The sequence below is a fragment of the Pecten maximus genome, chromosome 11 (genome assembly GCF_902652985.1).
Source record: "Pecten maximus chromosome 11, xPecMax1.1, whole genome shotgun sequence".
Lineage (NCBI taxonomy): Eukaryota > Metazoa > Mollusca > Bivalvia > Pectinida > Pectinidae > Pecten > Pecten maximus.
Window position 1 is genome coordinate 8,118,865 of NC_047025.1, and position 20,994 is coordinate 8,139,858.

Genomic DNA, 20,994 nt, shown 5'->3' on the forward strand with positions numbered 1-20,994 from the left:
CCAGACACACTAATGACTGAGCTACCTGGTAATTAATCCTGATCATCCCAGTCCAGTCCATCTACACAACCAAGATTATTCCTTTTACCTATCAGAAACAACATTACATTTTCTACAAGTAAAATTTTCATTTCCAGCAGTTGATTTTTTTTACGGATTTTGATGTTCCTGATATTAACATGCATGCAGCTGTTAAACAGATTTTTAAACATTAAACAATGGGTATGTATATATATATATGTGTGGACATACTTCAGTAACTCAATAATTATGGCACTAAATTAAAGGACATTTTAAAATAAAAATTTGATTCAAATTACAAATCGATTTATCTGATCAATCTTGGTTTTTTTTTAAAAACTAATTTAATTACTGTACATTTTTATAACAGCATTTAAATCTTTGTTTAGATCTTACCTTCTTTATTTGCAGTCCTTATTGTATATACCGGAATGTATTTAAAAGTCAATATTAATACAATCAACTGTAATTGCCATCGATATGTTTGCAAGAGATCAATAATTGAAAACCAAAATTTACAGAATATCTGGACAGTGTGCACACATTCTTGCTGTGATAGTTATAATTGAGGAGTGGAAAATCGCTGGATTGAAAGAAGTTCCCTCTCAGCCTTCATCAACAAGTTTACCACAGCAGTGGGATAAACCGAGAGGACATAAAATAAAGCCAGAGCCTGTGTCGCAGATGGTCATATCCAGACCACTCAATATGAATCGGAAAAGGAAACCAGTTATTGCCTCTTTTGTTGACAATAGGTATACATAGTATGATACTCTTTGAGATACATATTCCTTTGGTAGGATGAGTCGCACCATTCAATATATCGTTTAATTTATTTGTAACACACAGAGTGTAGTGGAACTTCCTTTGAGGTTTTGATTGACAAATTGGTTAATTTTGTTGTTTATACATTCATGTACATATTTCAATTTCATCAATTAAACTGCAGAAGTTTAACTTGTGAATATACAGTTGAGAGAATTCAACCTAAATATCATTTATCACATATATTAACATTGCAGGAAAATGCCCCTGACGACATCCGATATTGCTCATTTAAAGAGTCTCAGCAACAGCCCCATTTCATACTTGGTGGAAAATGGAAGTGACACAAGTACAGTTAATACCCCATTAGGCCCCCAGTTCATCGGTTCAGCTCTAAGCTATCATGTATGTATGCTGCATGGTATTCAAATGTAATTGTTTTATAACTATTATTTATAAGGTTAAACACTTGATTTTCTAGGGATTTTAAACATCATACCAAATATCTTTCACATGCATAATGGGCCGTGGAAGCCAAGGGGTTAAGGTGTCCTGATCATGACATTTTATCACTGGCCCTTCACCTCTGGGTTGCAAGTTCGAAACCCTGTGGCAACTGCCTGGAAGTGACCTTAGGATGGAAGGTCGGTCGTTTTCCTCTGGGTACTCCAGCTCATTCTTAAATGACCCTGGCTGTATTAGGTAAAATAAAATAAACCAAACCAATATATCCCATGCATAACATAAATTACATGAAATATTTTAGACTGTATACTAAAAGAGGTATCAATGGAACAAGGCACAATACAAAAAAGATCAGTCTTGTATTAAATATGGCATGAAGTTTGTCAACAAACTACAAACTAACCAAACTTGGTTTATACAGCCAAATAAAGATAGGCTTATTTTGTCAGACAAAATTTTAAATTGCTTGATACGTGCAATAGCTCTTTCCAAATAGCTCTTTCCACATGAACTCTGTGTTTTGCAATTTTTATAGTTTTTGAAACATCCCCTGGCTTCATCTGTGCTCCACTTGAAGCAAATGGTGGAATATTTAACTTGAGTCCAAGTTCCTTCAGTTCATCCTCAATAAGGAAACCCTTGTCAGCCATGATACCATCCCCTCTGTTTATTTTCTGTTGCTCAACGAGGTCTGTCAGAAGGTTAAGAAAACCACTTTCTTTGGTTAAAACTTTATCCGAAATAGATCCAGAAAAAAGCATTGAGGCAAAGATAACCGATCCTCTGGGATCAACACCAACTAGAGCTTTCAAGGTAGTACAGGATTTATAGTCCGAGTAGCACTGACTCTGTCGATTTAATGCACTTGGTTTTTGAATTTTGAGTTCTGTTCCATCGATAATAACAATCGTGTCAGGGAAATCCTCTTTGTACTTCGATGGCATATTCCTCACTATCTCCTCTCTTTTGGGCCAAATCACAAGTGAACCAAGTTTGAAAAACATGTAATTAATCCAATTGGAAAATATTGTGCTGCAAGCCTGAGAAGAAAACATGAATAGGTTACTTAAATGTACAAAATCAAAATTTTGTCGTAACTTCATCAGCACAAGAAGAAGCTGGTCTTCCAAAGAAATATTTTTTGTTCCACTCACTGTTTTTGTAAATGTAAATGGCTCTTCTTCTGATGGGATAAAAAAAACTTGACCAAATTGTAAATCTGTCACTGGAAAATCCGGTGTAGTACTGGTAATCTGATGGTTTCAAATTATTACAGCTGAACATGGCCTTGGAATCCCCCTGTACCTCATGGGAAGTTGTCTTTCGACATAACTGTTCATATTGAAGTATCATTTTAGAATAACCTTCACTTAAACGTGCGTTGTTTGATATAAGTTTGGCATGCTCCTGGTCTAATCTTCTGTTTTCAGCAGCCAGAGCCAGTAGGTCTAAAGGTTGTGTTTCTGAAAAATAGGAAATATTTGTTTAAAATACAAACACAAACTAATAGCAATTTTTGCTATGTACATATAGCAAATATTACACAGATAACAACTGTTCAATCAAAGATAAGAGAGGATAATATACATCAAACGACAAAAATTAAAAGTATTTTCTTTAAATTATTGATTTAATTACAGTGTATCTTCTCTTATTTCAATGAAATACTTATATCATCCATAATATTATTAATTTATTATTCAATTTAACATATTTGTGTTGTGATGATCACATTAATTTTAGTTTGTATAATATCAGGCAGACTTCCCTTATAATTTCAGGCTCCCCTTATACAACCTGTCACTCAACCAAGGGAGGTAAATTCTGACAAATGTGGAGATATAGCATTTCCTAAGGAGCTACCCAGCTGTATTGATGTACCAGCACCAACACCAGAATGGGGGGATGTATCATTAACCCAAACAGAGGCACAGGATATTGAAAAGTCAACTCGCTCTCAGTCAGATACACAACTGTGGTTCACAGAGAGAAAGAAAAGAATCACTGCATCAAACTTTGGTAGGATAATGCTTCGAAAAAAATTTATAAATGATGCTTTCATGAGCACTTTTCAGGAGCGAAGTTTTACATCAGCTCCAACATCTTATGGAAAGGCAAATGAACTAATAGCCAAACAAATGTACATCAAACAAAGTGGCAACCATATCCATGATATTGGCCTTGTGATAAACCCCAAGCTACCCTTTATAGGAGCTACCCCAGATGCAATTGTCTGTGACAAAATGGTTACTGGATTAGTTGAAATCAAGTGCCCATATTCTGTGAGAGACATGACAATTGAAGATGCATGTACCAACAGCAACAAATTCTTCTTAGAAAAAAAATGGAGGGAAATATGAATTATCTAATATGCATATGCACTGGTTCCAAGTGCAAGGGCAGCTTTTGGTCACAGGTGCCCAATTTTGTGACTTTGTAACTTACACAAAACAGGACTTCAACATTGACAGAATCCTTCCACATAAGGAAACCATGAAAACTCTGGTGGAAAAACTGACCCATTTTTATGTTGACCATTTCAAACCCTATTTTGCAAAGTAAAATATGGGGTATTGTAAACAGTTACCTTTCATAAGCAAATTGTCATCTTTCTGCATGTCTAATTGCACTTCAGATGGCACCACAATGCTCTCCATTTCGATGCTGTAATCAAAATAAAGATATTAAATACAAGCATTTGTTTTTATTTGGAGTTACATATTGTGTTGAATTCATAGCAACATATTAAAATGAATCACCTTGTCCAGAGTGTCTCCAAAGTGTGTGGAAGTGTCAATATTTTGATTTTGTTATATATGTACCATGTCCTATTAACTAACAGCTAGGTTCATTTGAGGATGTGCCAGGTTTGTTCCATTTTCCCACCCAGACTAAGGTGAAATTCAAATATTGTGTTTTAACACTACCTGCCAAAATGCCTCATGTGGGCCCTGAACCATATACAAATTTTGTTTTTACCTACCCATTGAAAAAAACATAGCTCAGGTTTGAAAAAAAACAAAACAAACAATTTTTCAATTAAGGCCTGATCTGTATAATTGTTTTGATACAAAAGAATGTAGAAATAACTATGTTTATAAATGTATGTGTTTTAATTTTTTTTAAATAGAAATAATCAACATTACTAACTTATCGTTTTCGTCCACGATATCCAGAATTTTTCGTTTGGTACTTTTTGTCAAATCAGGTCTTGGCATTGGTCTCTTTCTGCTTGGTGTTATCCTGTCATAGGGAAGTGCAGACCTTGGATTTGGATACAAATCGGATGGCTTCCCATCAACAAAATGCTACAATAAGAAAATGAAGATACTGTAAATGAAAAAAAAAATACAAAATTTGATTCCCAGTAAAGGCACGGGTAAAAGTCATTTTATTAAAACAGTATAATATATTATAATAAATAGTTATATTTTTGTGGTACTATATGTGTAAGGTGCATGCAGAGAGGGATTTTATTTCATTTACTGGTTGTTGTTTTTTTAAATACATGTATGCTGTCTCAGGTGTCATATCCATCTAAAAGTAATTCATTTTGATAGATCTATAGATTGGACAAGTGCCGGTATGTCTGACAAATATTTCTGTTATTGAAATGAATTCATGCCAGAGTTAGTTGTTATTAAATCATAGAGCTTAACTGCTTTAGCCTTTAAAATAAATCTTTAAATAGGATATATATACAGTCATAAAATGTAAATAACAGCTAATATTAAAAAATAGTCAGAATTACCTATGCTGTATATAAGAACTAGGCATGTCCTTGTGATTCAAGCGTACGCATGTCCCTGTGGCTGATTTTTTTCTTATAGAAACATGCACTGTGCTAAACATGTTCAAACACTCGGTAGAAATACTTAACAATTCGTATGGTATCGTACATCCCCCCCCCCCCCCCCCCCCCCCCCCCCCTCACACACACACACGTACGCATACGCTACATACGACCTATTTCTGTGAGCATGGCAGTCATCTAAATTAGTTACTACATTATCATTTATATAAAGAGGATATGACATTGAAATATCAATATTACCTTAGAACAGACAAACAGGTGTTTGGCTTTACTACGCTCACGCAAGATTTCTTCGTTCAGTTGTGATTGTGGTCTGCCACACAGTCTTATCCATTCTTTGCATTTTTCCAAACTCCTGCCGGGTTTAGGAAAGGGTATAAATGTCACCCCACCTTCCAGACGGTCGGGGAACCTGCTGTCCGTGTTACAGGTACCCCAGCAGCATCTTTTCACCATTGTTGTGACACTTCAGAAAAGTCCGACAGTGACGGGCAAAATGGCGGCGGTTTCATGTGTCGCCGAAGTTATTTGTAACGCGTCACGCGATTGGTCGGACTGACCTGTCAATCAAAATCTGGCGATCCCACAATTGCCAAGAAGGAACATCTGGAGAGGTCTGATGTGAAGTCTCCCCAAGGGGACCACATCTGCCAGGGAGTTGAGAAATCCCAGGAAACTGAGAAACCAACGCACCTGGACCCGAGACCAGCCGATGAAAGTCAGGGCGAGATCCCTGGCTTTCTCGAACTTCTCCATTGGTGGAAGGGCAATGCCCTGAACCGTGTTGAAACGGTTTCCCAGGAAAACGCAATCCTGAGATGGGGTCACCTCCGACTTCTCCCTGGATGGAATGAAACCGACCTTTAGGAAGAGTTTCAGGACCAATCGGATGTCCTGCAACAAGGATCTCCTCACTAGGTGAAGCATGAGGGAATCGTCGAAATAGATGTGAACATCTATTCCCCGAGAATGCAGGAATCCCACGACCACCTGCAGCAGCTTGGTAAATACCAAAGGTGCAGTCGTGAGCCCGAATGGCATGGCCCGGAACTGAAAGACCTTCCCGTTGCAAGTGAACCGGAGGAACTTCCGTGCCGACTTCTTGATGGGGATGTGGAAGTAGGCATCCTTCAAATCTATTGAAGTGGCCCACATTCCATCTCTCACGGAGGCGATTGTGCCCCGAGGAGTCTCCATCTTGAAGTGAGGAGAATCTACGTGCCTGTTGAAGGCACTTAGATCTATGATCGGGCGCCACGCCCCGGACTTATTCCGTACCAGAAACATTCTGGAATAGAAGCCGGGGGTGCACTCCGCCAAAGGTACCTCCTCGACCGCGCCCTTGACAAGCATGGTCCTTACTTCCTCCTGGAGAGCCAAAGCCTTTCCTGGATCCCCGGGAGGAGGAAAAAAGATTGGCCTTGACGCTAACGGCGGATCCCGCAAAAGCGGAATGCCTAGCCCCTCCTTGACCACAGACAAGGCCCAGGCGTCCTACGTGATCTCCCTCCACTCTGGGAGGAAGGCGGATAGACGTCCCCCCACAGGAAGATCTGGCCGTGGCAGATCGAGCCCTTGCCAAGCAAGAGAGTCGTCTGCCAAGCCTGATCCTAATCCTGCGAGAGACGGACCGGAATCTGAAACGGGAGGACTACACTCCTCCCGTACAAACTCCTCGTCTGAAAGGACCAAGGAGGGTAGAAGAGAGTCAGGAACTCTTCTTCTTACCCCCAGGAGGGTTCTTCCCTTTCTTACCTTTCCCTTTGTTGCCCTTGAAGGAAGGCTTCGCCTTTGGCTGAGCAAAAGTTTGCGTAGCCGAAGGTTTTGCCTTCTTCTTAGGAGGCGCTGACCCCTGCGAGGTGCGGGCCTTCTCAGCCTGAATCCTCTTCACCAAAAGTGCTGAGGCGACTGAGTCCTCCTTCAAATCCTTCTGAACAGAAGGAAGGGACCCTCCAAAAAGAGTGGACCCAGAGAAGGGGGCAGTCAACAACCGGGAGCGGTAAGGTTCATCGACCGGGCGGTTTTTCAAAACTGAAAAATGCCTAGCCAACAAGACATTGACCAGCAAAGACACCTGCAAGGCTGCCAGAGCTCTCAATGCCCCGTTCAGGGCAGTGGTCATCCTGTCCTGGATGTCGGCCTGTTCTGTCTCGGAAATCCGACCCTCAGGCACATCGGAAACCCTATACAGACAAACTGTCAGAAAGTCTATATATGACAGAATCTGGATGGAAAGACGCAGCAGTCTCTCCATCTTGTGGTGCTCTTTAGATCCAAACACCACCTGATCCACTGACTTACCGGGCCAAGCCGCCAGCTCTCTCGATTCCAGTCTAGCTGGTTGAGAAACAAGCAGGCCATCATGTGTGGCATAGTCAGAGGGATGAACCTCAGACAGGTCACCAACACTGAGCTGCAACCCAGCAAACCCAGGCGTACGGGTTGAAGACGAATTCTTCTCCAGAACTGGGCTGGGCAGTGGCCAGAGCTGAAGACACAATAGTGCCTTCTGGCAGAGAGCGGTCCGACTGGGCGGATGCTCTAGGAGCCACCAAGGAACCCAAAAGGGTGGTTGACTCCGGGATAGATGACGCAGAAGGAGGTGGGCAAACCTTCTCCCCGAGAATCCGGGAAACGTCGGCCCTAAGGGCCCGCATACCGGACAAGACGTGCTGGGCCTCAGCCTCAGCAGCCTCAGGGTCACCCTCATCCTGGGAATCCCCACCTAGAGGATCGTCATCAGACGACCCGGACAGACCAGCGTCTATGTCCGAGCACCCAGGAGAGAGATGAACGACATCCTCCTCATCTGCCATACCCGCGTCCTCACAGTCCATAGCCTCCACACTAGCGGGACATGAAGTCTCGACTGCATGGAACGGGCCAGCCATAGGAACCAATTCAGGAGAATCCTGAAGGGGCTCCACAAAACGGAGTTTAGGTGCAGATCGCCTAACAACCGTGGCTGCAGGCTTAGACTTAGAAGTCACAGCCCTGCCCTTGGACCCGGAGACAAACGAGTCCGCACGCGAGGCAGAAGTCCTAAAGGTGCGGCAAACCTTCTTAGGACCGGCCACAGTGGCCCCCGAAGAAGCAGAGCGCTGGAGGGGGTCAGCGGAACTGCCAAAACGTCTCCGTGAGGGGGAGACCAAACCCCAAGGGTTCCAAGCAGGAAAAGCCATAGGGTTAAAACCATATCCCTGAGGAAATGGAAAAGGTCCCGCGGGTTGGGAGTGACCCCAGAACTGGTCAAACTGACCCGCCTGAGACTGGGGCTGGCCACCCAGTCCGAAAGACATAGGTGGACCACCACTCCCACCAGGTGGAAACCCGGACATGTGCGGGCTAGGCCTGCAACTGCCGGGATGCTGACGATACCCAAAACCATCCGCAGGCTGGTTTGGGTGGCCCAAGGATGGTTGCCCGCAGGCAACCCTATACCCTGAACCAGAGGGAAACGGCGCCTGGAACCCAGTCGCCTGTCCAGCAAAACACTCCCGTGGGAGAACACCCCCTGGGAAACCCGAACCAGCACACTCCGGGCTGGACCTAATAGGACCAGGGCCGGGTAACTGGCCAGGATGAAAAGCCGGACCAGAATTGATGCAGGAATAAGACAGCTGCGCATCCCTTACCCCAGTGGAAGTGGACAATCCCGCAAGAAAATCCGTAACCCCTGGACCTGAACTCGGAGGAACAGGCCCTGCATCAAAACTGCCCCCATCGACAACACCACCTGGATTGCCGAGATCACTGACCAAACCAGTGACCGGCGGCTGAAATTCCCTACCCAAAGGCAAGCTCGAAAGCTAACGGGAATTGTCAGCCAATTCGACCCTGGGCAGAGTTAAACCAGGGTCGGGATGTCCCTCCCCTACTCCAGGGAGTTCCTGAATGGGAAGGACCACCCTCCCGTCACGAGAAGAACCCGACGACACGGGAGCTCCCGAGATAGGAACAACAGAGTTGACAACCGACTCAGAGCCGGGAGCAACATTCTTAACATGCTTCCCTCTCTTGCCGGAAGATAAAGACGAATCCTTCCTACGGGAAGAAGAGGGTCGCCCAGGTGCTAGAGAAACCCCGTCATGAGGTTCGTCCTGAGTAGTAACGCACGGCAAATCCTCATGACCGGAACGATCAAGGGAACATATCTCATTAGAATCCCGTTCTCCGTAGAGATAGGAACGCTCATGAGACGAACCCCGTCGTAGTCCCGAGCGAGACATACTACCTACTAGCACACGACGTTTGTATTAAAAAAACAACAAACACGTAAAAAACAAACTAAAACATACAACGTACGTAAACAAGAATGAACTTTACATGCAGTGTAAAACAGGAACGATGTCAAAAAAACAACGAAAAACTGCTACAAACGGCCGAACAAAGACCGGCGATTTACAAACGATAGCGAATGCAAAACAATGGCGGACCACGTGGTACACCGCCCACACACGTGGAATGTAAACACCGGCCGAAAACGGCACAAAACAAAAATATGTATATACAAAATGTATGTAACTCAACACAAAAGGGGAGATGGGCAAAAAGCAAACAAGCGTTGCCAAAATTTGACCAAATAGTCAAAACAAACAGCTAAATAACAATGTCGGGATATCCACAAACTATGAGCCGTCAGCTATCAGCAAGCGCCATAAAGGAAAGAGGATGGGAGATCACTCTGTTGCGTAATCATTAAGATACAGGTCACGTGACGGTAGGGAGGGCGGGATTTTTGAATCTTGTTTTTTGGGGATACAAAGATGGGTGTAAGTGATGAATATGCATACTAAAGTTATGGTAATTATTACTGAAATGAAAAGAAGTGTCAGATGTTTGTTTTTTTGTTTTTTTAGTTAAGTTATTATTATATTAATCATTCAAGACTTACTTCAAAGTCAATCGAAAGCCGAGCGGGATTTACTCGCTAGCGCTCCAATCACAATATTGCTATAAATAACACAAACACCAAGGCGGCAAAATATCGTTAAATGTTACAGTGTTTTGTTTTCTCGATTTCCCAGTAAACATGTGTGGTACTCATCTAGCTAGGATTTAAAAACTAAAAACGTACATAATTTGGAGTGTATATGTACCGTACTTTTACAACACAATACATCTGTAGTATCGCTAGTATAGATATCGTGATTTCATTACATAAAATAATATCTCCGTTTTCTCAACACCGGGCTGGGGTACTGCAGAGACGTGTATATCAGATATATCACGTTTCTGGATACTGTATGTTCCAACAAACACGGTATCAGGCAGTGTACCTGTCAATCATGAATCAGGACCTTTGTTCCACTAATCCCCAACACTCTTCCACACCGTGTCGCGCGGTGTCAGTAAACAGGTGAACACTCGGGTTTTGAGCCGGTGTCAGCCGGTGTTTCAGCTGACATGCAACCGACTGAGTGAGTGGAAGGGATTAGACCTCGCCACTGTGGCGGTGATTGGGGACCATACCACCTGACGCGTACTGTATGTATAAAGGAAATAGTGTAAAATGCCGTGGGTATCATCATATTTCCGATAGTATGTTAAAATGCCATGTATCACTATAAAACATACCCCAGCCATGTCCTTACGCCCTTCGGGTAGATACTCCCCGTCAGATTCGTAACTTCCGGTATCACCCGCTGCCCCTGCAAGTAGGGCCTAAGAATTGTACCTGCTGCCCCCATTGCATGATCGTAAGAGGCGACTTAATTTGGGATCTTTTCTTTTCTCCTCTTTCTGAACAGCTTTCTTCTTCCTAATGTCTTCCTTGACAATGCCTCACTTTTGGCCTTTAGTTGAGCGTTCGCCGCTGTGAGGAAGGCTTTGGGTTCTGTCCCCTAGCCGAGACATACCAGAGTCTTTAAAAATGGTAGTGGGACGACTGGTTCGCCCGTTGTCAGTATAATGTGACCGGATGGGTGTCTTAGGCAGTATGCTTCAGTGAGGTAGCACTATAAATCGGCAAAAGATCCGGCCTTTCACAAGGAGTTTGGTTTGGTTTGGTTTATTTTGTTTAACGTCCTATTAACAGCTAAGGTCATTTAAGGACGGCCTCCCGTGCGTGCGACATACATGCGTGTGGTGAGTGCGTATGTGTTTTGGGAGGCTGTGGTATGTTCGTATTTAGTCTCCTTGTGATAGAAGGAGACTTAACACGAACATACCGCAGCCTCCCAAAACACGCATACGCACTCACCACACGCATGCATGTCGCACGCACGGGAGGCCGTCCTTAAATGACCTTAGCTGTTAATAGGACGTTAAACAAAATAAACCAAACCAAACAATTCTTATGCCCTACCTGCAGGGCACCCGAGACGAAGACGAACTTTACTATAGTTTATATAGGAAAATCACATTTTGGACTAGCATTCGCTTCATTTCTATTGGAATTCATTCTAACTTGGAAGGGTCTCAAGGTGCTTTACCAAAATTGTGAATTTCATGGCCCTGGGTTCTCATGTTTGTCCCTTTGGAGGAGGTACCCTTAACTTGTTTATATAAGGAAATCGTATCCACGCATAACAAAAAAGAAAAATGTCTGCCCGTCTTTAGATACGACATTACCATAACTGGGGAATGTCTCGGAAACGATTTTTGGAAATCTGTACATGTATTATTTTTTTTTAATTTCCATTGGATGCTTTTTAACTTGAACTGTCAGCTTTAAATGACCTTAGCTGTTAATAGGACGTTAAACAAAGAAAACCAAACCAAAAGTGACTTTAACGATATACAGAGGACATTTTAATGGTTTAACATAGAAGTACACTAAATTAAGTTGGGTGAGTAAACGAAATAAATAATAATAAATAATAATTCTTCACATAAATATGTAAATAAAATATTACCGTATGGTTCATGATATTATGCACGTAAAATATCCAAATATACAGAGCATTCAGGGCAATTTACAAAGAATTTTACACCGAATATCGCAAACACAAACACACTAACTTAACCGATATGTTAGTTCAGCAAGACTCCAGCAATGTGGTATCTAAAGTCACATTAACTAAGAGAACAGCAGCATTCATTTGTTCTAGTGGAAGTTATTAGATACCCTTACGTGAGTACAATATAATAGAGAAAATGTGAGGAAGACTAGTTGCTGTCATTGGCATTTTGGGCGTAAGACGACTTGTATTACAAGTTGTCCGTATGTTACTTGGTGGGTTGTCTGCTGGGTGTCGTAGGTAGTATGCTTAAGTGAAGTAGCACTTACACATTAGCTTCAGTCCGGTTCTGTCACAAGGAGACATACCGCAGTCTCCCAAATTACAAAAGCACTATAATGTGCTCTACAATTCGAGACATTGTATACTAATCGTGGTTAAGAAACACACAACACACATTTAAATAAACTCTAAAAAATTTAATATATGGTATACATAAGATAATAATTTGAATTCAAAGACATTTGTGGACACAGTGTAAGTATTCAATTTATAAGCAAATACGATTTGTTCAGAGCCAATGGCTAAACATTCTTACGTGGACCTTTATTCCCTTGACTGAATATGTTAAATTGTTTGATGTTGCTCACTGATTATGATAATGTACATTTTGTTCTTTATATAGTTACACACTGACAAAAAGCAACGTGTTTCCCTTCGTCCATAAAAGTGTCCACCAGGCGGAGTCCAGCTTTCTGGACAATGGTTTGTAACTGTTCCAGGGTATATTTACAGCTAATTCCAGCACCTTCGTGGAAGTAAAGTCGTTCTCCCTTTTCCATCACCAAGTCAGTATTCAATCCAGCTGAGGAAATTAATATCATTTTAAATTATTCCAGTAATACTTAAATATTTACCGCTAGTTCAATGCCAGTTTGAAATGATAAATATATAAATATATATCTTAATAATATGATAGTAGTGCTAGTTTACTTTTCATGTCATTGTTATATTTTCTTTGTGAATTTTATTATATTTCTGCTATCAAGGTGTGTACAAACGTTAAACATAATTGGCGTATGTGATAAAAGTAGAGCAAATCGTGGAAAGGAAGTCGTCTTCTCATATGTATATATAACATAGTAACGCAATTGACGAAGTAAGACAACTTTATGACTCGTGCCCTAACCGGGCCTCAAACTCTACGGAACCCAATCGCCTAGCCAGAAATACCCGCAGCTTATAACGCTTCTAAAAAGAACGTTTCAATGGTGCAGTGATGGTGGGCCCGATATTCTGACATGATTATAGTGGAAGTCGTCTATTAGATTATATGAATACCTGGATCGCAATGTATTCAACAGCGTAAGATAGGAAATTGAAATCTTTATCGATACATGAGTTTTTCTGAGCATTAAACACTAAACAGCTTTATTGTTCGACCCCTGATATCATCGGTGTTCTTTTGCTTTATCAGTAGTAAACACATTTAAAGATCATCTTACGTATAGAGTACCGGATGTCCTCCCTAGCCTCCATGTAAGACCTCACGTAACTCATGTTCTCAGGAGTTGTGTTATGGACAAAATCCAACTGATAAGTGAACTTGTCAAGGTCGATCTTACTACCGTTCTCCTTGTTCATCCTTGTGACTCCATATTGGTAGAATGTTTGTTTAACACCTGAAGGAATACATCATAAAAGAATGAAGGTAAACAAAAATGGTATTAGAAAAATTGTGCTACGTCTACGACGAATAGAGATTATTTAAGAGTACAGCTAACAATGAAATGCATTAAAACATTTTTAAACAATACATTTAAAAGACAAATATTTGACATATTTCTAACATCATTTGTTTTAAATGTTAACTTGTCATCTTATTAATTGTTCAAAAACTTCCCAAAACACGCATCTATCTCCAACACTGAAATTCAGCCTGAAATGACCATAGCTGTTGATATTACTTTACAAACCAATTGTTCAAAAATGTTATTTCCTGATATTTGTATGGTGTCTGCACTGATTCAACACAATATACCTCATCAGAATAAATTGGTAATGACAACATAATTAGGCATACATCAAACTGACCAAATATGCATAAAGACATTATACACATTATCTAAATAATTGGCACTATATCGAATGTATAGTTATAGAACATAAAATATCAAAAATACCTGCATCATCACTGTAGGCTTTTATAATAGCATCTCTGTTCTGGGTGATGTCAGCTGTAAAAACCAGTCGACATTTATCTGAAAAAAATTGATAAAACTACTTAATAATCTGAACCTTCCCACTGGCGTTGCATTTACTAAACGAGTCATCGGATAATCACAAAATTCAGTTATCACTAAAACCAGTAAATGTTTCTGGAAGTCTAGAATTTCATTTATGTCAATGGACTCCAAATAAAATTTGTTATGTTTGCTGTGGGCTTTTCAAATCGTCCGTCCGTATCAATTATAACTAGAAATTGTTTCTGAACAATTTGACGGGCTTTTCACACCATTGTCATTTTAACATAAATGACCTTGATGACCTTAACTGAAAGTCACTCATATAAACGAACCTGGTAGCCCGTATAAGGTCTCTGGGCCTCTTGGTAATTGAGAAAATGTTGTTTAAAAGTTTTTGGACCTATTTTACCTTTGTGAAATTGAATGAAGGTCAATGATATTTTCGTCAACATATATACTTTGGTGCCCTTTTTCCAAGCTTTCTACAGACGAAATATCATGTCTCTAGGCTAGATAAGTTTATTTAATGAAAATCGAAAAAATAACACATTTGACCCCTATGACCTTGAATGAAGCTCAAGGTCAATTTCTTTAACATACTTTATAGCCCCTTCTCCCAGTATGCTACAGACTAAATATCAGGTCTCTGGGCCTTGTAGAAATCTATTCAACCGTTAATGAGATATAGCCATAAGGGTAAAAATCGTTAAAAATAACATATTTGACCCCTGTGACCATGAATGAAGGTCGATGTCAATTTCCTTTACATTCTTTGTAGCTCCTTCTCCAAGCATGCCACATACCAAATATCAGGTATCTGGGCCTTGTAGAATTCGAGAAGTGGTTTGTTGAATGAAAATTGAAAAAATAACACATTCGACCCCTGTGACCTTGAATGAAGGTCAAGGTCAATTTCCTCGACATGCTTTGTAGCCAATTTTTCCAGCATGTTACACATCAATAAATAGGTATCTGGGCCTTGTAGAATTTGGGGAGTATTTTGTTTAATGAAAAAATCGAAAAATAGCGTTTTTGCACTTTGACCCCTCCATAAAACCGGAAGTTGATTTTTTACATAATAACGTTCAGATTTTTCATTCTACACGACATATCCAAAAATGAGCGAAATCCATACAGCCGGTAATGAGATATAGCAATCAGGGTCAAAATCGAACAAAATTACCCATTTGACCCCTGTGGCCTTGAATGGTGGTCACAGTCCTTAACATACTTTGTAGCCCCTTCTCCCAGCGTGCTACAGACCAAATATCAGCTATCTGGGCCTTGTAGAAATCTATTCAACCATAATGAGATATAGCAATCAGAGTAAAAAACGGAGGTGACGTCATAGCGGCCATTTTGTTTTTGCAATGAAGATGAAAATCACGCCAAATGTTAGAGGGCACTTTGGGAAACTTCTATCACAATGATACAAAATGTTTTCAGTCATATTGATGGTATTTCATGTCAAACATTTTCGCAATATACTAAAAAGATCAAAGGGAATTTTCACAATGGCGTATCTCCTTTACCGGAAGTGCTTTCAAAACACAGAAAGTACCAAAATCATTCGAATAACATACTGCATTAATTTTTGAAAGATTAAAAAAAAAACTGTAACTTTAACGGTTTTTGAGTTATGGATATTTATGATTTCTTAGGTATGGCCTCATGGCGGCCATTTTGAATTTTCTGACTTACTTAATTTTGTTTGATGACCATCTTCAGACCTTCCCATAAAACATACCCACATCACTTTAAACATAAGTTATACCATATTTGCTGAAATGCTTTCACAAAATCAAATGCAGAAGAAGAAAAATAATAATAACTAGAAATTGTTGGCTAACAATTTGACGGGCTTTTCTTTGGCTTTTCATTTGAGAAACATAAAGAACCGTTTACCTTTATAACCTTGAATGTAGGTCAAGGTCATTTATTTTGACAAACTTGGTAGCTCTTCATCCAAACATGCTACAGGTCAAATATCAAGTCCCTAGGTTATCTTGGTTATTGAGAAGATGTAGTTTAAATTTTTTTGACTATTTGACCCCTTATTACTTTGAATGTAGGTCAAGGTCATTCGTTTAAACAAACTTGGTAGCCCTTTTACCCAGGCATGTGACTATTTGACCCCTAGTGACGTTGAATTTAGGGCAAGGTCATTCATTAGAACAAACTTGGTAGCCCTTTATCCAAGCATGTTACAGGCCAAATATCAAGTCCCTGTGCCTCTTGGTTTTTGAGAAGATATCGTTTAAAGATTTTTCAGTGATTGCGCAATCATGAAAAATTTCAAAATGACGTACCACCTGTACCGGAAGTGCTAAAGAAAAACGGAATGTACCAAAATCATCAGAATGACATACTGCATCGATCAATATAAAAAAAATCAAAAACTGAAAAAGTTGAACATTTAGTGACCTTTGACCCAATAGCGAACTTTTTTATTTGACCTCTGACCTGAAAACGTCCGGTTAGTAAAAGTTAGCGCCAGGCATTATCTACAAATAATAAAATTAAAAGACCTCTGTAAGTTCCGGCCTTTCACAAGGAGACTTAACACGAACATACCGCAGCCTCCCAAAACACACATCGCACTCACCTCACGCATGCATGTCGCACGCACAGGAGGCCATCCTTAAATGACCTTAGCTGTTAAAGTGTACCCGGAACGAAAAACTATATTCAAATATATTATTCTATGTAAGAACCAAAGATGAATCTCACAAACCGCATCAAAATCTGTTGGCCGAGTGCCGAGATATCGCACATCGAAGTCCGCGATTTGCACCTGTCGGTTGACTGCTAATTAGCGTATCGGTCAGTCACGCTGATTTGGAACTCTTCAGTCTATGACGTCACAGGTTTAACGGAGTAAATGAAATTGTGGCAAGCAGTATAGACATGTCTGAATACGATCTGGACATGAGATTTGAGGTTGATGACTTTTGCGAATATTGCCGACAAGAAGTCGAAATCCAACAATATTAGTTTGAGCTTTAAAAAATGAAATACAAATTAGTGAAATGGACTCTGAAAATAACCGCTTGGGTAACATAGACTGATGTATTATACCAGGGACATACATGTTATACACGATCCAATAATCGGTCAATTACCAATAAATGTATATTGGTGATGCGTTTACCATTTCTTATGCTTCAGTGAGGTAGCACTATAAATCGACAAAAGTTCCGGCCTATCACAAGGAGACTTAACACGAACATACCGCAGCCTCCCAAAACACACATACGCACTCACCACACACATACATGTCGCACGCACGGGAGGCCGTCCTTAAATGACCTTAGCTGTTAATAGGACGTTAAACAAAATAAACCAAACCAATAAATCTTACGCATTACTATAAAGAGGAACACGGCATCAACATTTAAAAAAAAACCAACATAATGTGTCATTTTATTCGCAAATTAATATTCAAATAAACATACCAATAATGCAACAAATCTGCAGGAAACTTTGGTTTGTGAGACAGGATGATACACACGTACAGTAAACTTATGCATTGCATTCTATACAAAACCTGCTTTTAGTCATGAAGGACATTTAATTCAGAAAGTAATATATTATATAGATTCATCATGTTGGAGCCTACAACGTACTTCTACATATACATATTTTATCCCTTATTTTATGTCAAGGTCTCAGGGATTACCGACGATTAAATGCTTGAGAAAGATATAATTTATATACGAACGTTGTCAGTGAAATTATATAAAATTGATAGTTTACGTACAGGTACATATCATAGGTATTATTAAAACCATAATTTTAGCTCCGTTTTTTATGATAAAAACATACAGTTTAGTTCTTATCATACTTTATACCAAAACTTATTAAACTCGCAATGATTAAAGTATATCATTTTTTTTTATTTTATTTCATTTTTTCCAATTCTTTTTTAATTGTAATTATCGTGAAGTGATTGAGATCCTTGTGATTTTACCTTCCATTCTTGTGTCGCAAGTCATGTCTTCTCTTAAAAGGGGATTTAAGAAATATACGGAGAATTACGAATTCTCAAGTTTGAGTGGGTAAGTATACCGCTTAACAATTACCAGGTGTGAAATTACGGTCCACAAGCTCGTCACAAATTTTTTTTTTTTTTTTTTGCATTTATTTCACATAATGTATGAATTGCATTTTAAACTTCTATTACTAGAAGTATTATAACCGAAATTAATATTGGTATGCAACAAACCATGCCTTATAATAAAGACTATATGATGTAAAGGTCGTTGCATGTTATAAACGGCCCGTTATTCAAATGTTATACATGTTTCAACGACCCGTTATAATAGAAAATTAGTAAGATGATACACGTTGTATTTGGCTCGTAATAATAGAAAATTAGTAAGCTGTTACATGTTATATATGGCCCGTTATAATGGAAACTTTTATGTCCCTGGTTTCGGTAGCACTTGTCATTAACTAATTCACAAATATAACTCAAACAGTTTATTCAGCCCTTACATTATTATTGTCTAATTCGCATTAATTGCAGGCACGTGTTCACGTTTGTTTCTCTATATTTCCTATTTGGCGGAAGGCTTTGGGTTCTGTCCCCTAGCCGAGACATACCAGAGTCTTTAAAAATGGTAGTTGCTACTCCTGCTTAGCAGCTCAGCATATTTGGAGTGGGACGACTGGTTTGCCCGTTGTCAGTATAATGTGACCGGGTGGGGTGTGCTGCTGGGTGTCTTCGGCAGTATGCTTCAGTGAGGTAGCACTTTAAATCGGCAAAAGTTCCGGCCTATCACAAGGAGATTTAACACGAACATACCGCAGCCTCCCAAAACACACATACGCACTCACCACACACATGCATGTCGCACGCACGGGAGGCCGTCCTTAAATGACCTTAGCTGTTAATAGGACGTTAAACTAAATAAACCAAACCAAACCAAATCCTATTTGGCGGCTCTGATCCGTTAAACCTGTGACGTCAAAGGTCAGAGGTCACCGAAACGAGGTCAACGGCTATGAGCTTCATGTGTGTTTTCGGGAAAAATCGCAATTACTCTAAAACTAAAGTCGCTATGAAAGTCGGACTTTCAGCATTTTTAGTTTCATCCGAAATCACAATTTTAAGCTGAACATAGCAAATCGTTCCGGGTACACTTTAATAGGACGTTAAACAAAATGAACGAAACCAAACCAAATTATGAGTTACAGCCATTGTGAACTTTTCAATACATGACGTCATGGCAGCCATATTGGATTTCGGACCGACCCCATCAAATCAAAACTTGGTCAGTACAATCTCATAGTCATTTTGTCAAAGTTTGTGCTGAATCCCACTGGTAGAATTTGTGAAGAAACTTAAAATGTGAATTGTCTTTATACAAAAAAAGAACAAAAGAAATATTCAAAATGGAGTACCGCGTTAACGGTAAAAGTTACCGAAAAACTAAAGACATCAGAATAGTATACTGCATCGTTGTGAGAAAGAATTTTTCAAAAATCTTGAAAAATGAAAAATTTTCTAAAAATAGACGAACTTGACCACTTAGCGAGCTTTTTAATTAGGCATATTTTGTATTAACATGGCATGGGGGAAAGCTAGCCCCTAAAATGAACCCTGTAGATTCATCAGTTTTCGAGTTATGGCCATTTTAAACTTTTTAGGTATGACGTTATGGCGGCCATTTTGAATTTTCTGACCTACTTAATTTTGTTTCATGACCATCTTCAGACCTTCCCATAAAACATACCTACATAACTTTAAACATAACTTTTACAATATTTGCACAATTGCTTTCACAAAACCGAATGCAGAAGAAGAAGAATATTAATAAACATAACAGAAACAATAGGTCTTTTCACCACTTTTGGTGAAAAGCCCTAATAATAAACATAACAGAAACAATAGGTCTTTTCACCAATTGGTTGAAAAGCTCTAATTATTATCATTTTTGAACTCTAACCGAACACTAAAAAGGTCAATAGGCCATTTTTGATTTCACAGTTGAAGTTTGTTTTCGCTATTTCTCGAGAAGACATGTTAGAATTTTTCTCAGCCTTCACAGGTAAGTTCTCCTTGTTTTATAATATTGCATAATCTATGACGTCACAAGGTCACCTTGTGGCCGTTTCAAATCGTCGGATGATTATGATCGAAAGTTTTTAAACTTCAACTGTGGTTTTTTTTACAGAAAGAATTGTTTGATGGGGCTGATCAGCTATTAGTGTTCCTCAGTTCCCATAACCTATGTATTTTTTTCAGTATAATGTGATCGGTTTGGTGTCTTCGGCAGTATGCATAAGTGAAGTAGCACTATAAATAGCCAAAAGTTCCGGACTATCACAAGGAGATTTAACACGATCATACCGCAGCCTCTCAAATACACATATACGCACTCACCACACGCATATATATCGCACGCACGGGGTGCCGTCCTTTAATTACCTTAGCTGTTGATAGGACGTTAAATAAATAAAACCAAACAAAATCGATATTTTTCACGGAAATCGTCTAATGAATGCAATATGGAAAAACAATGTAACAATAACCATACCTGTCATTATGGTGGAGATCATCCTGAGTGTGCTGATCTGGTCATCATAAGATAAGTTAATCATACTGCCAATCCATAGGATCAGTTTAGCACCTTTCGCCCGTCTGTAAGATAAAAAAAACATCTACTTTATCGTGTTCTCGCTTTGCCAGCATGTGAGGGTTTGGGGGAAAATAACGATACTTCAATTTCTGTCTATTCTGTACCGCAGACTGTTTTTATTTCTCCCCCTCTCTAAG

The 20,994-nt window shown here is 39.7% G+C and overlaps 3 protein-coding genes across 3 annotated transcripts; 1 reads left to right on the forward strand and 2 right to left on the reverse strand.

Annotated features, from left to right (window-relative positions):
* The first annotated feature begins 352 nt into the window (after nt 1-352).
* LOC117338114 lies at nt 353-3,945 on the forward strand. The gene is made up of 3 exons (XM_033899314.1): nt 353-776; nt 1,044-1,191; nt 3,033-3,945. The coding sequence occupies exons 1-3, from the start codon at nt 706-708 to the stop codon at nt 3,609-3,611; spliced, it is 798 nt and encodes a 265-aa protein (XP_033755205.1). The 5' UTR covers nt 353-705; the 3' UTR covers nt 3,612-3,945.
* LOC117338113 lies at nt 2,158-5,604 on the reverse strand. Its single transcript, XM_033899313.1, has 4 exons — nt 5,306-5,604; nt 4,402-4,559; nt 3,839-3,915; nt 2,158-2,714 (listed from the first exon to the last, which is right to left on the reverse strand). The coding sequence occupies exons 1-4, from the start codon at nt 5,519-5,521 to the stop codon at nt 2,332-2,334; spliced, it is 834 nt and encodes a 277-aa protein (XP_033755204.1). The 5' UTR covers nt 5,522-5,604; the 3' UTR covers nt 2,158-2,331.
* Nucleotides 5,605-12,523: 6,919 nt separating this feature from the next.
* On the reverse strand, nt 12,524-20,783 carry LOC117337370 (histidine N-alpha-methyltransferase-like). The gene is made up of 4 exons (XM_033898336.1): nt 20,756-20,783; nt 14,151-14,228; nt 13,473-13,649; nt 12,524-12,832 (listed from the first exon to the last, which is right to left on the reverse strand). The coding sequence occupies exons 1-4, from the start codon at nt 20,775-20,777 to the stop codon at nt 12,645-12,647; spliced, it is 465 nt and encodes a 154-aa protein (XP_033754227.1). The 5' UTR covers nt 20,778-20,783; the 3' UTR covers nt 12,524-12,644.
* Nucleotides 20,784-20,994: the final 211 nt, after the last annotated feature.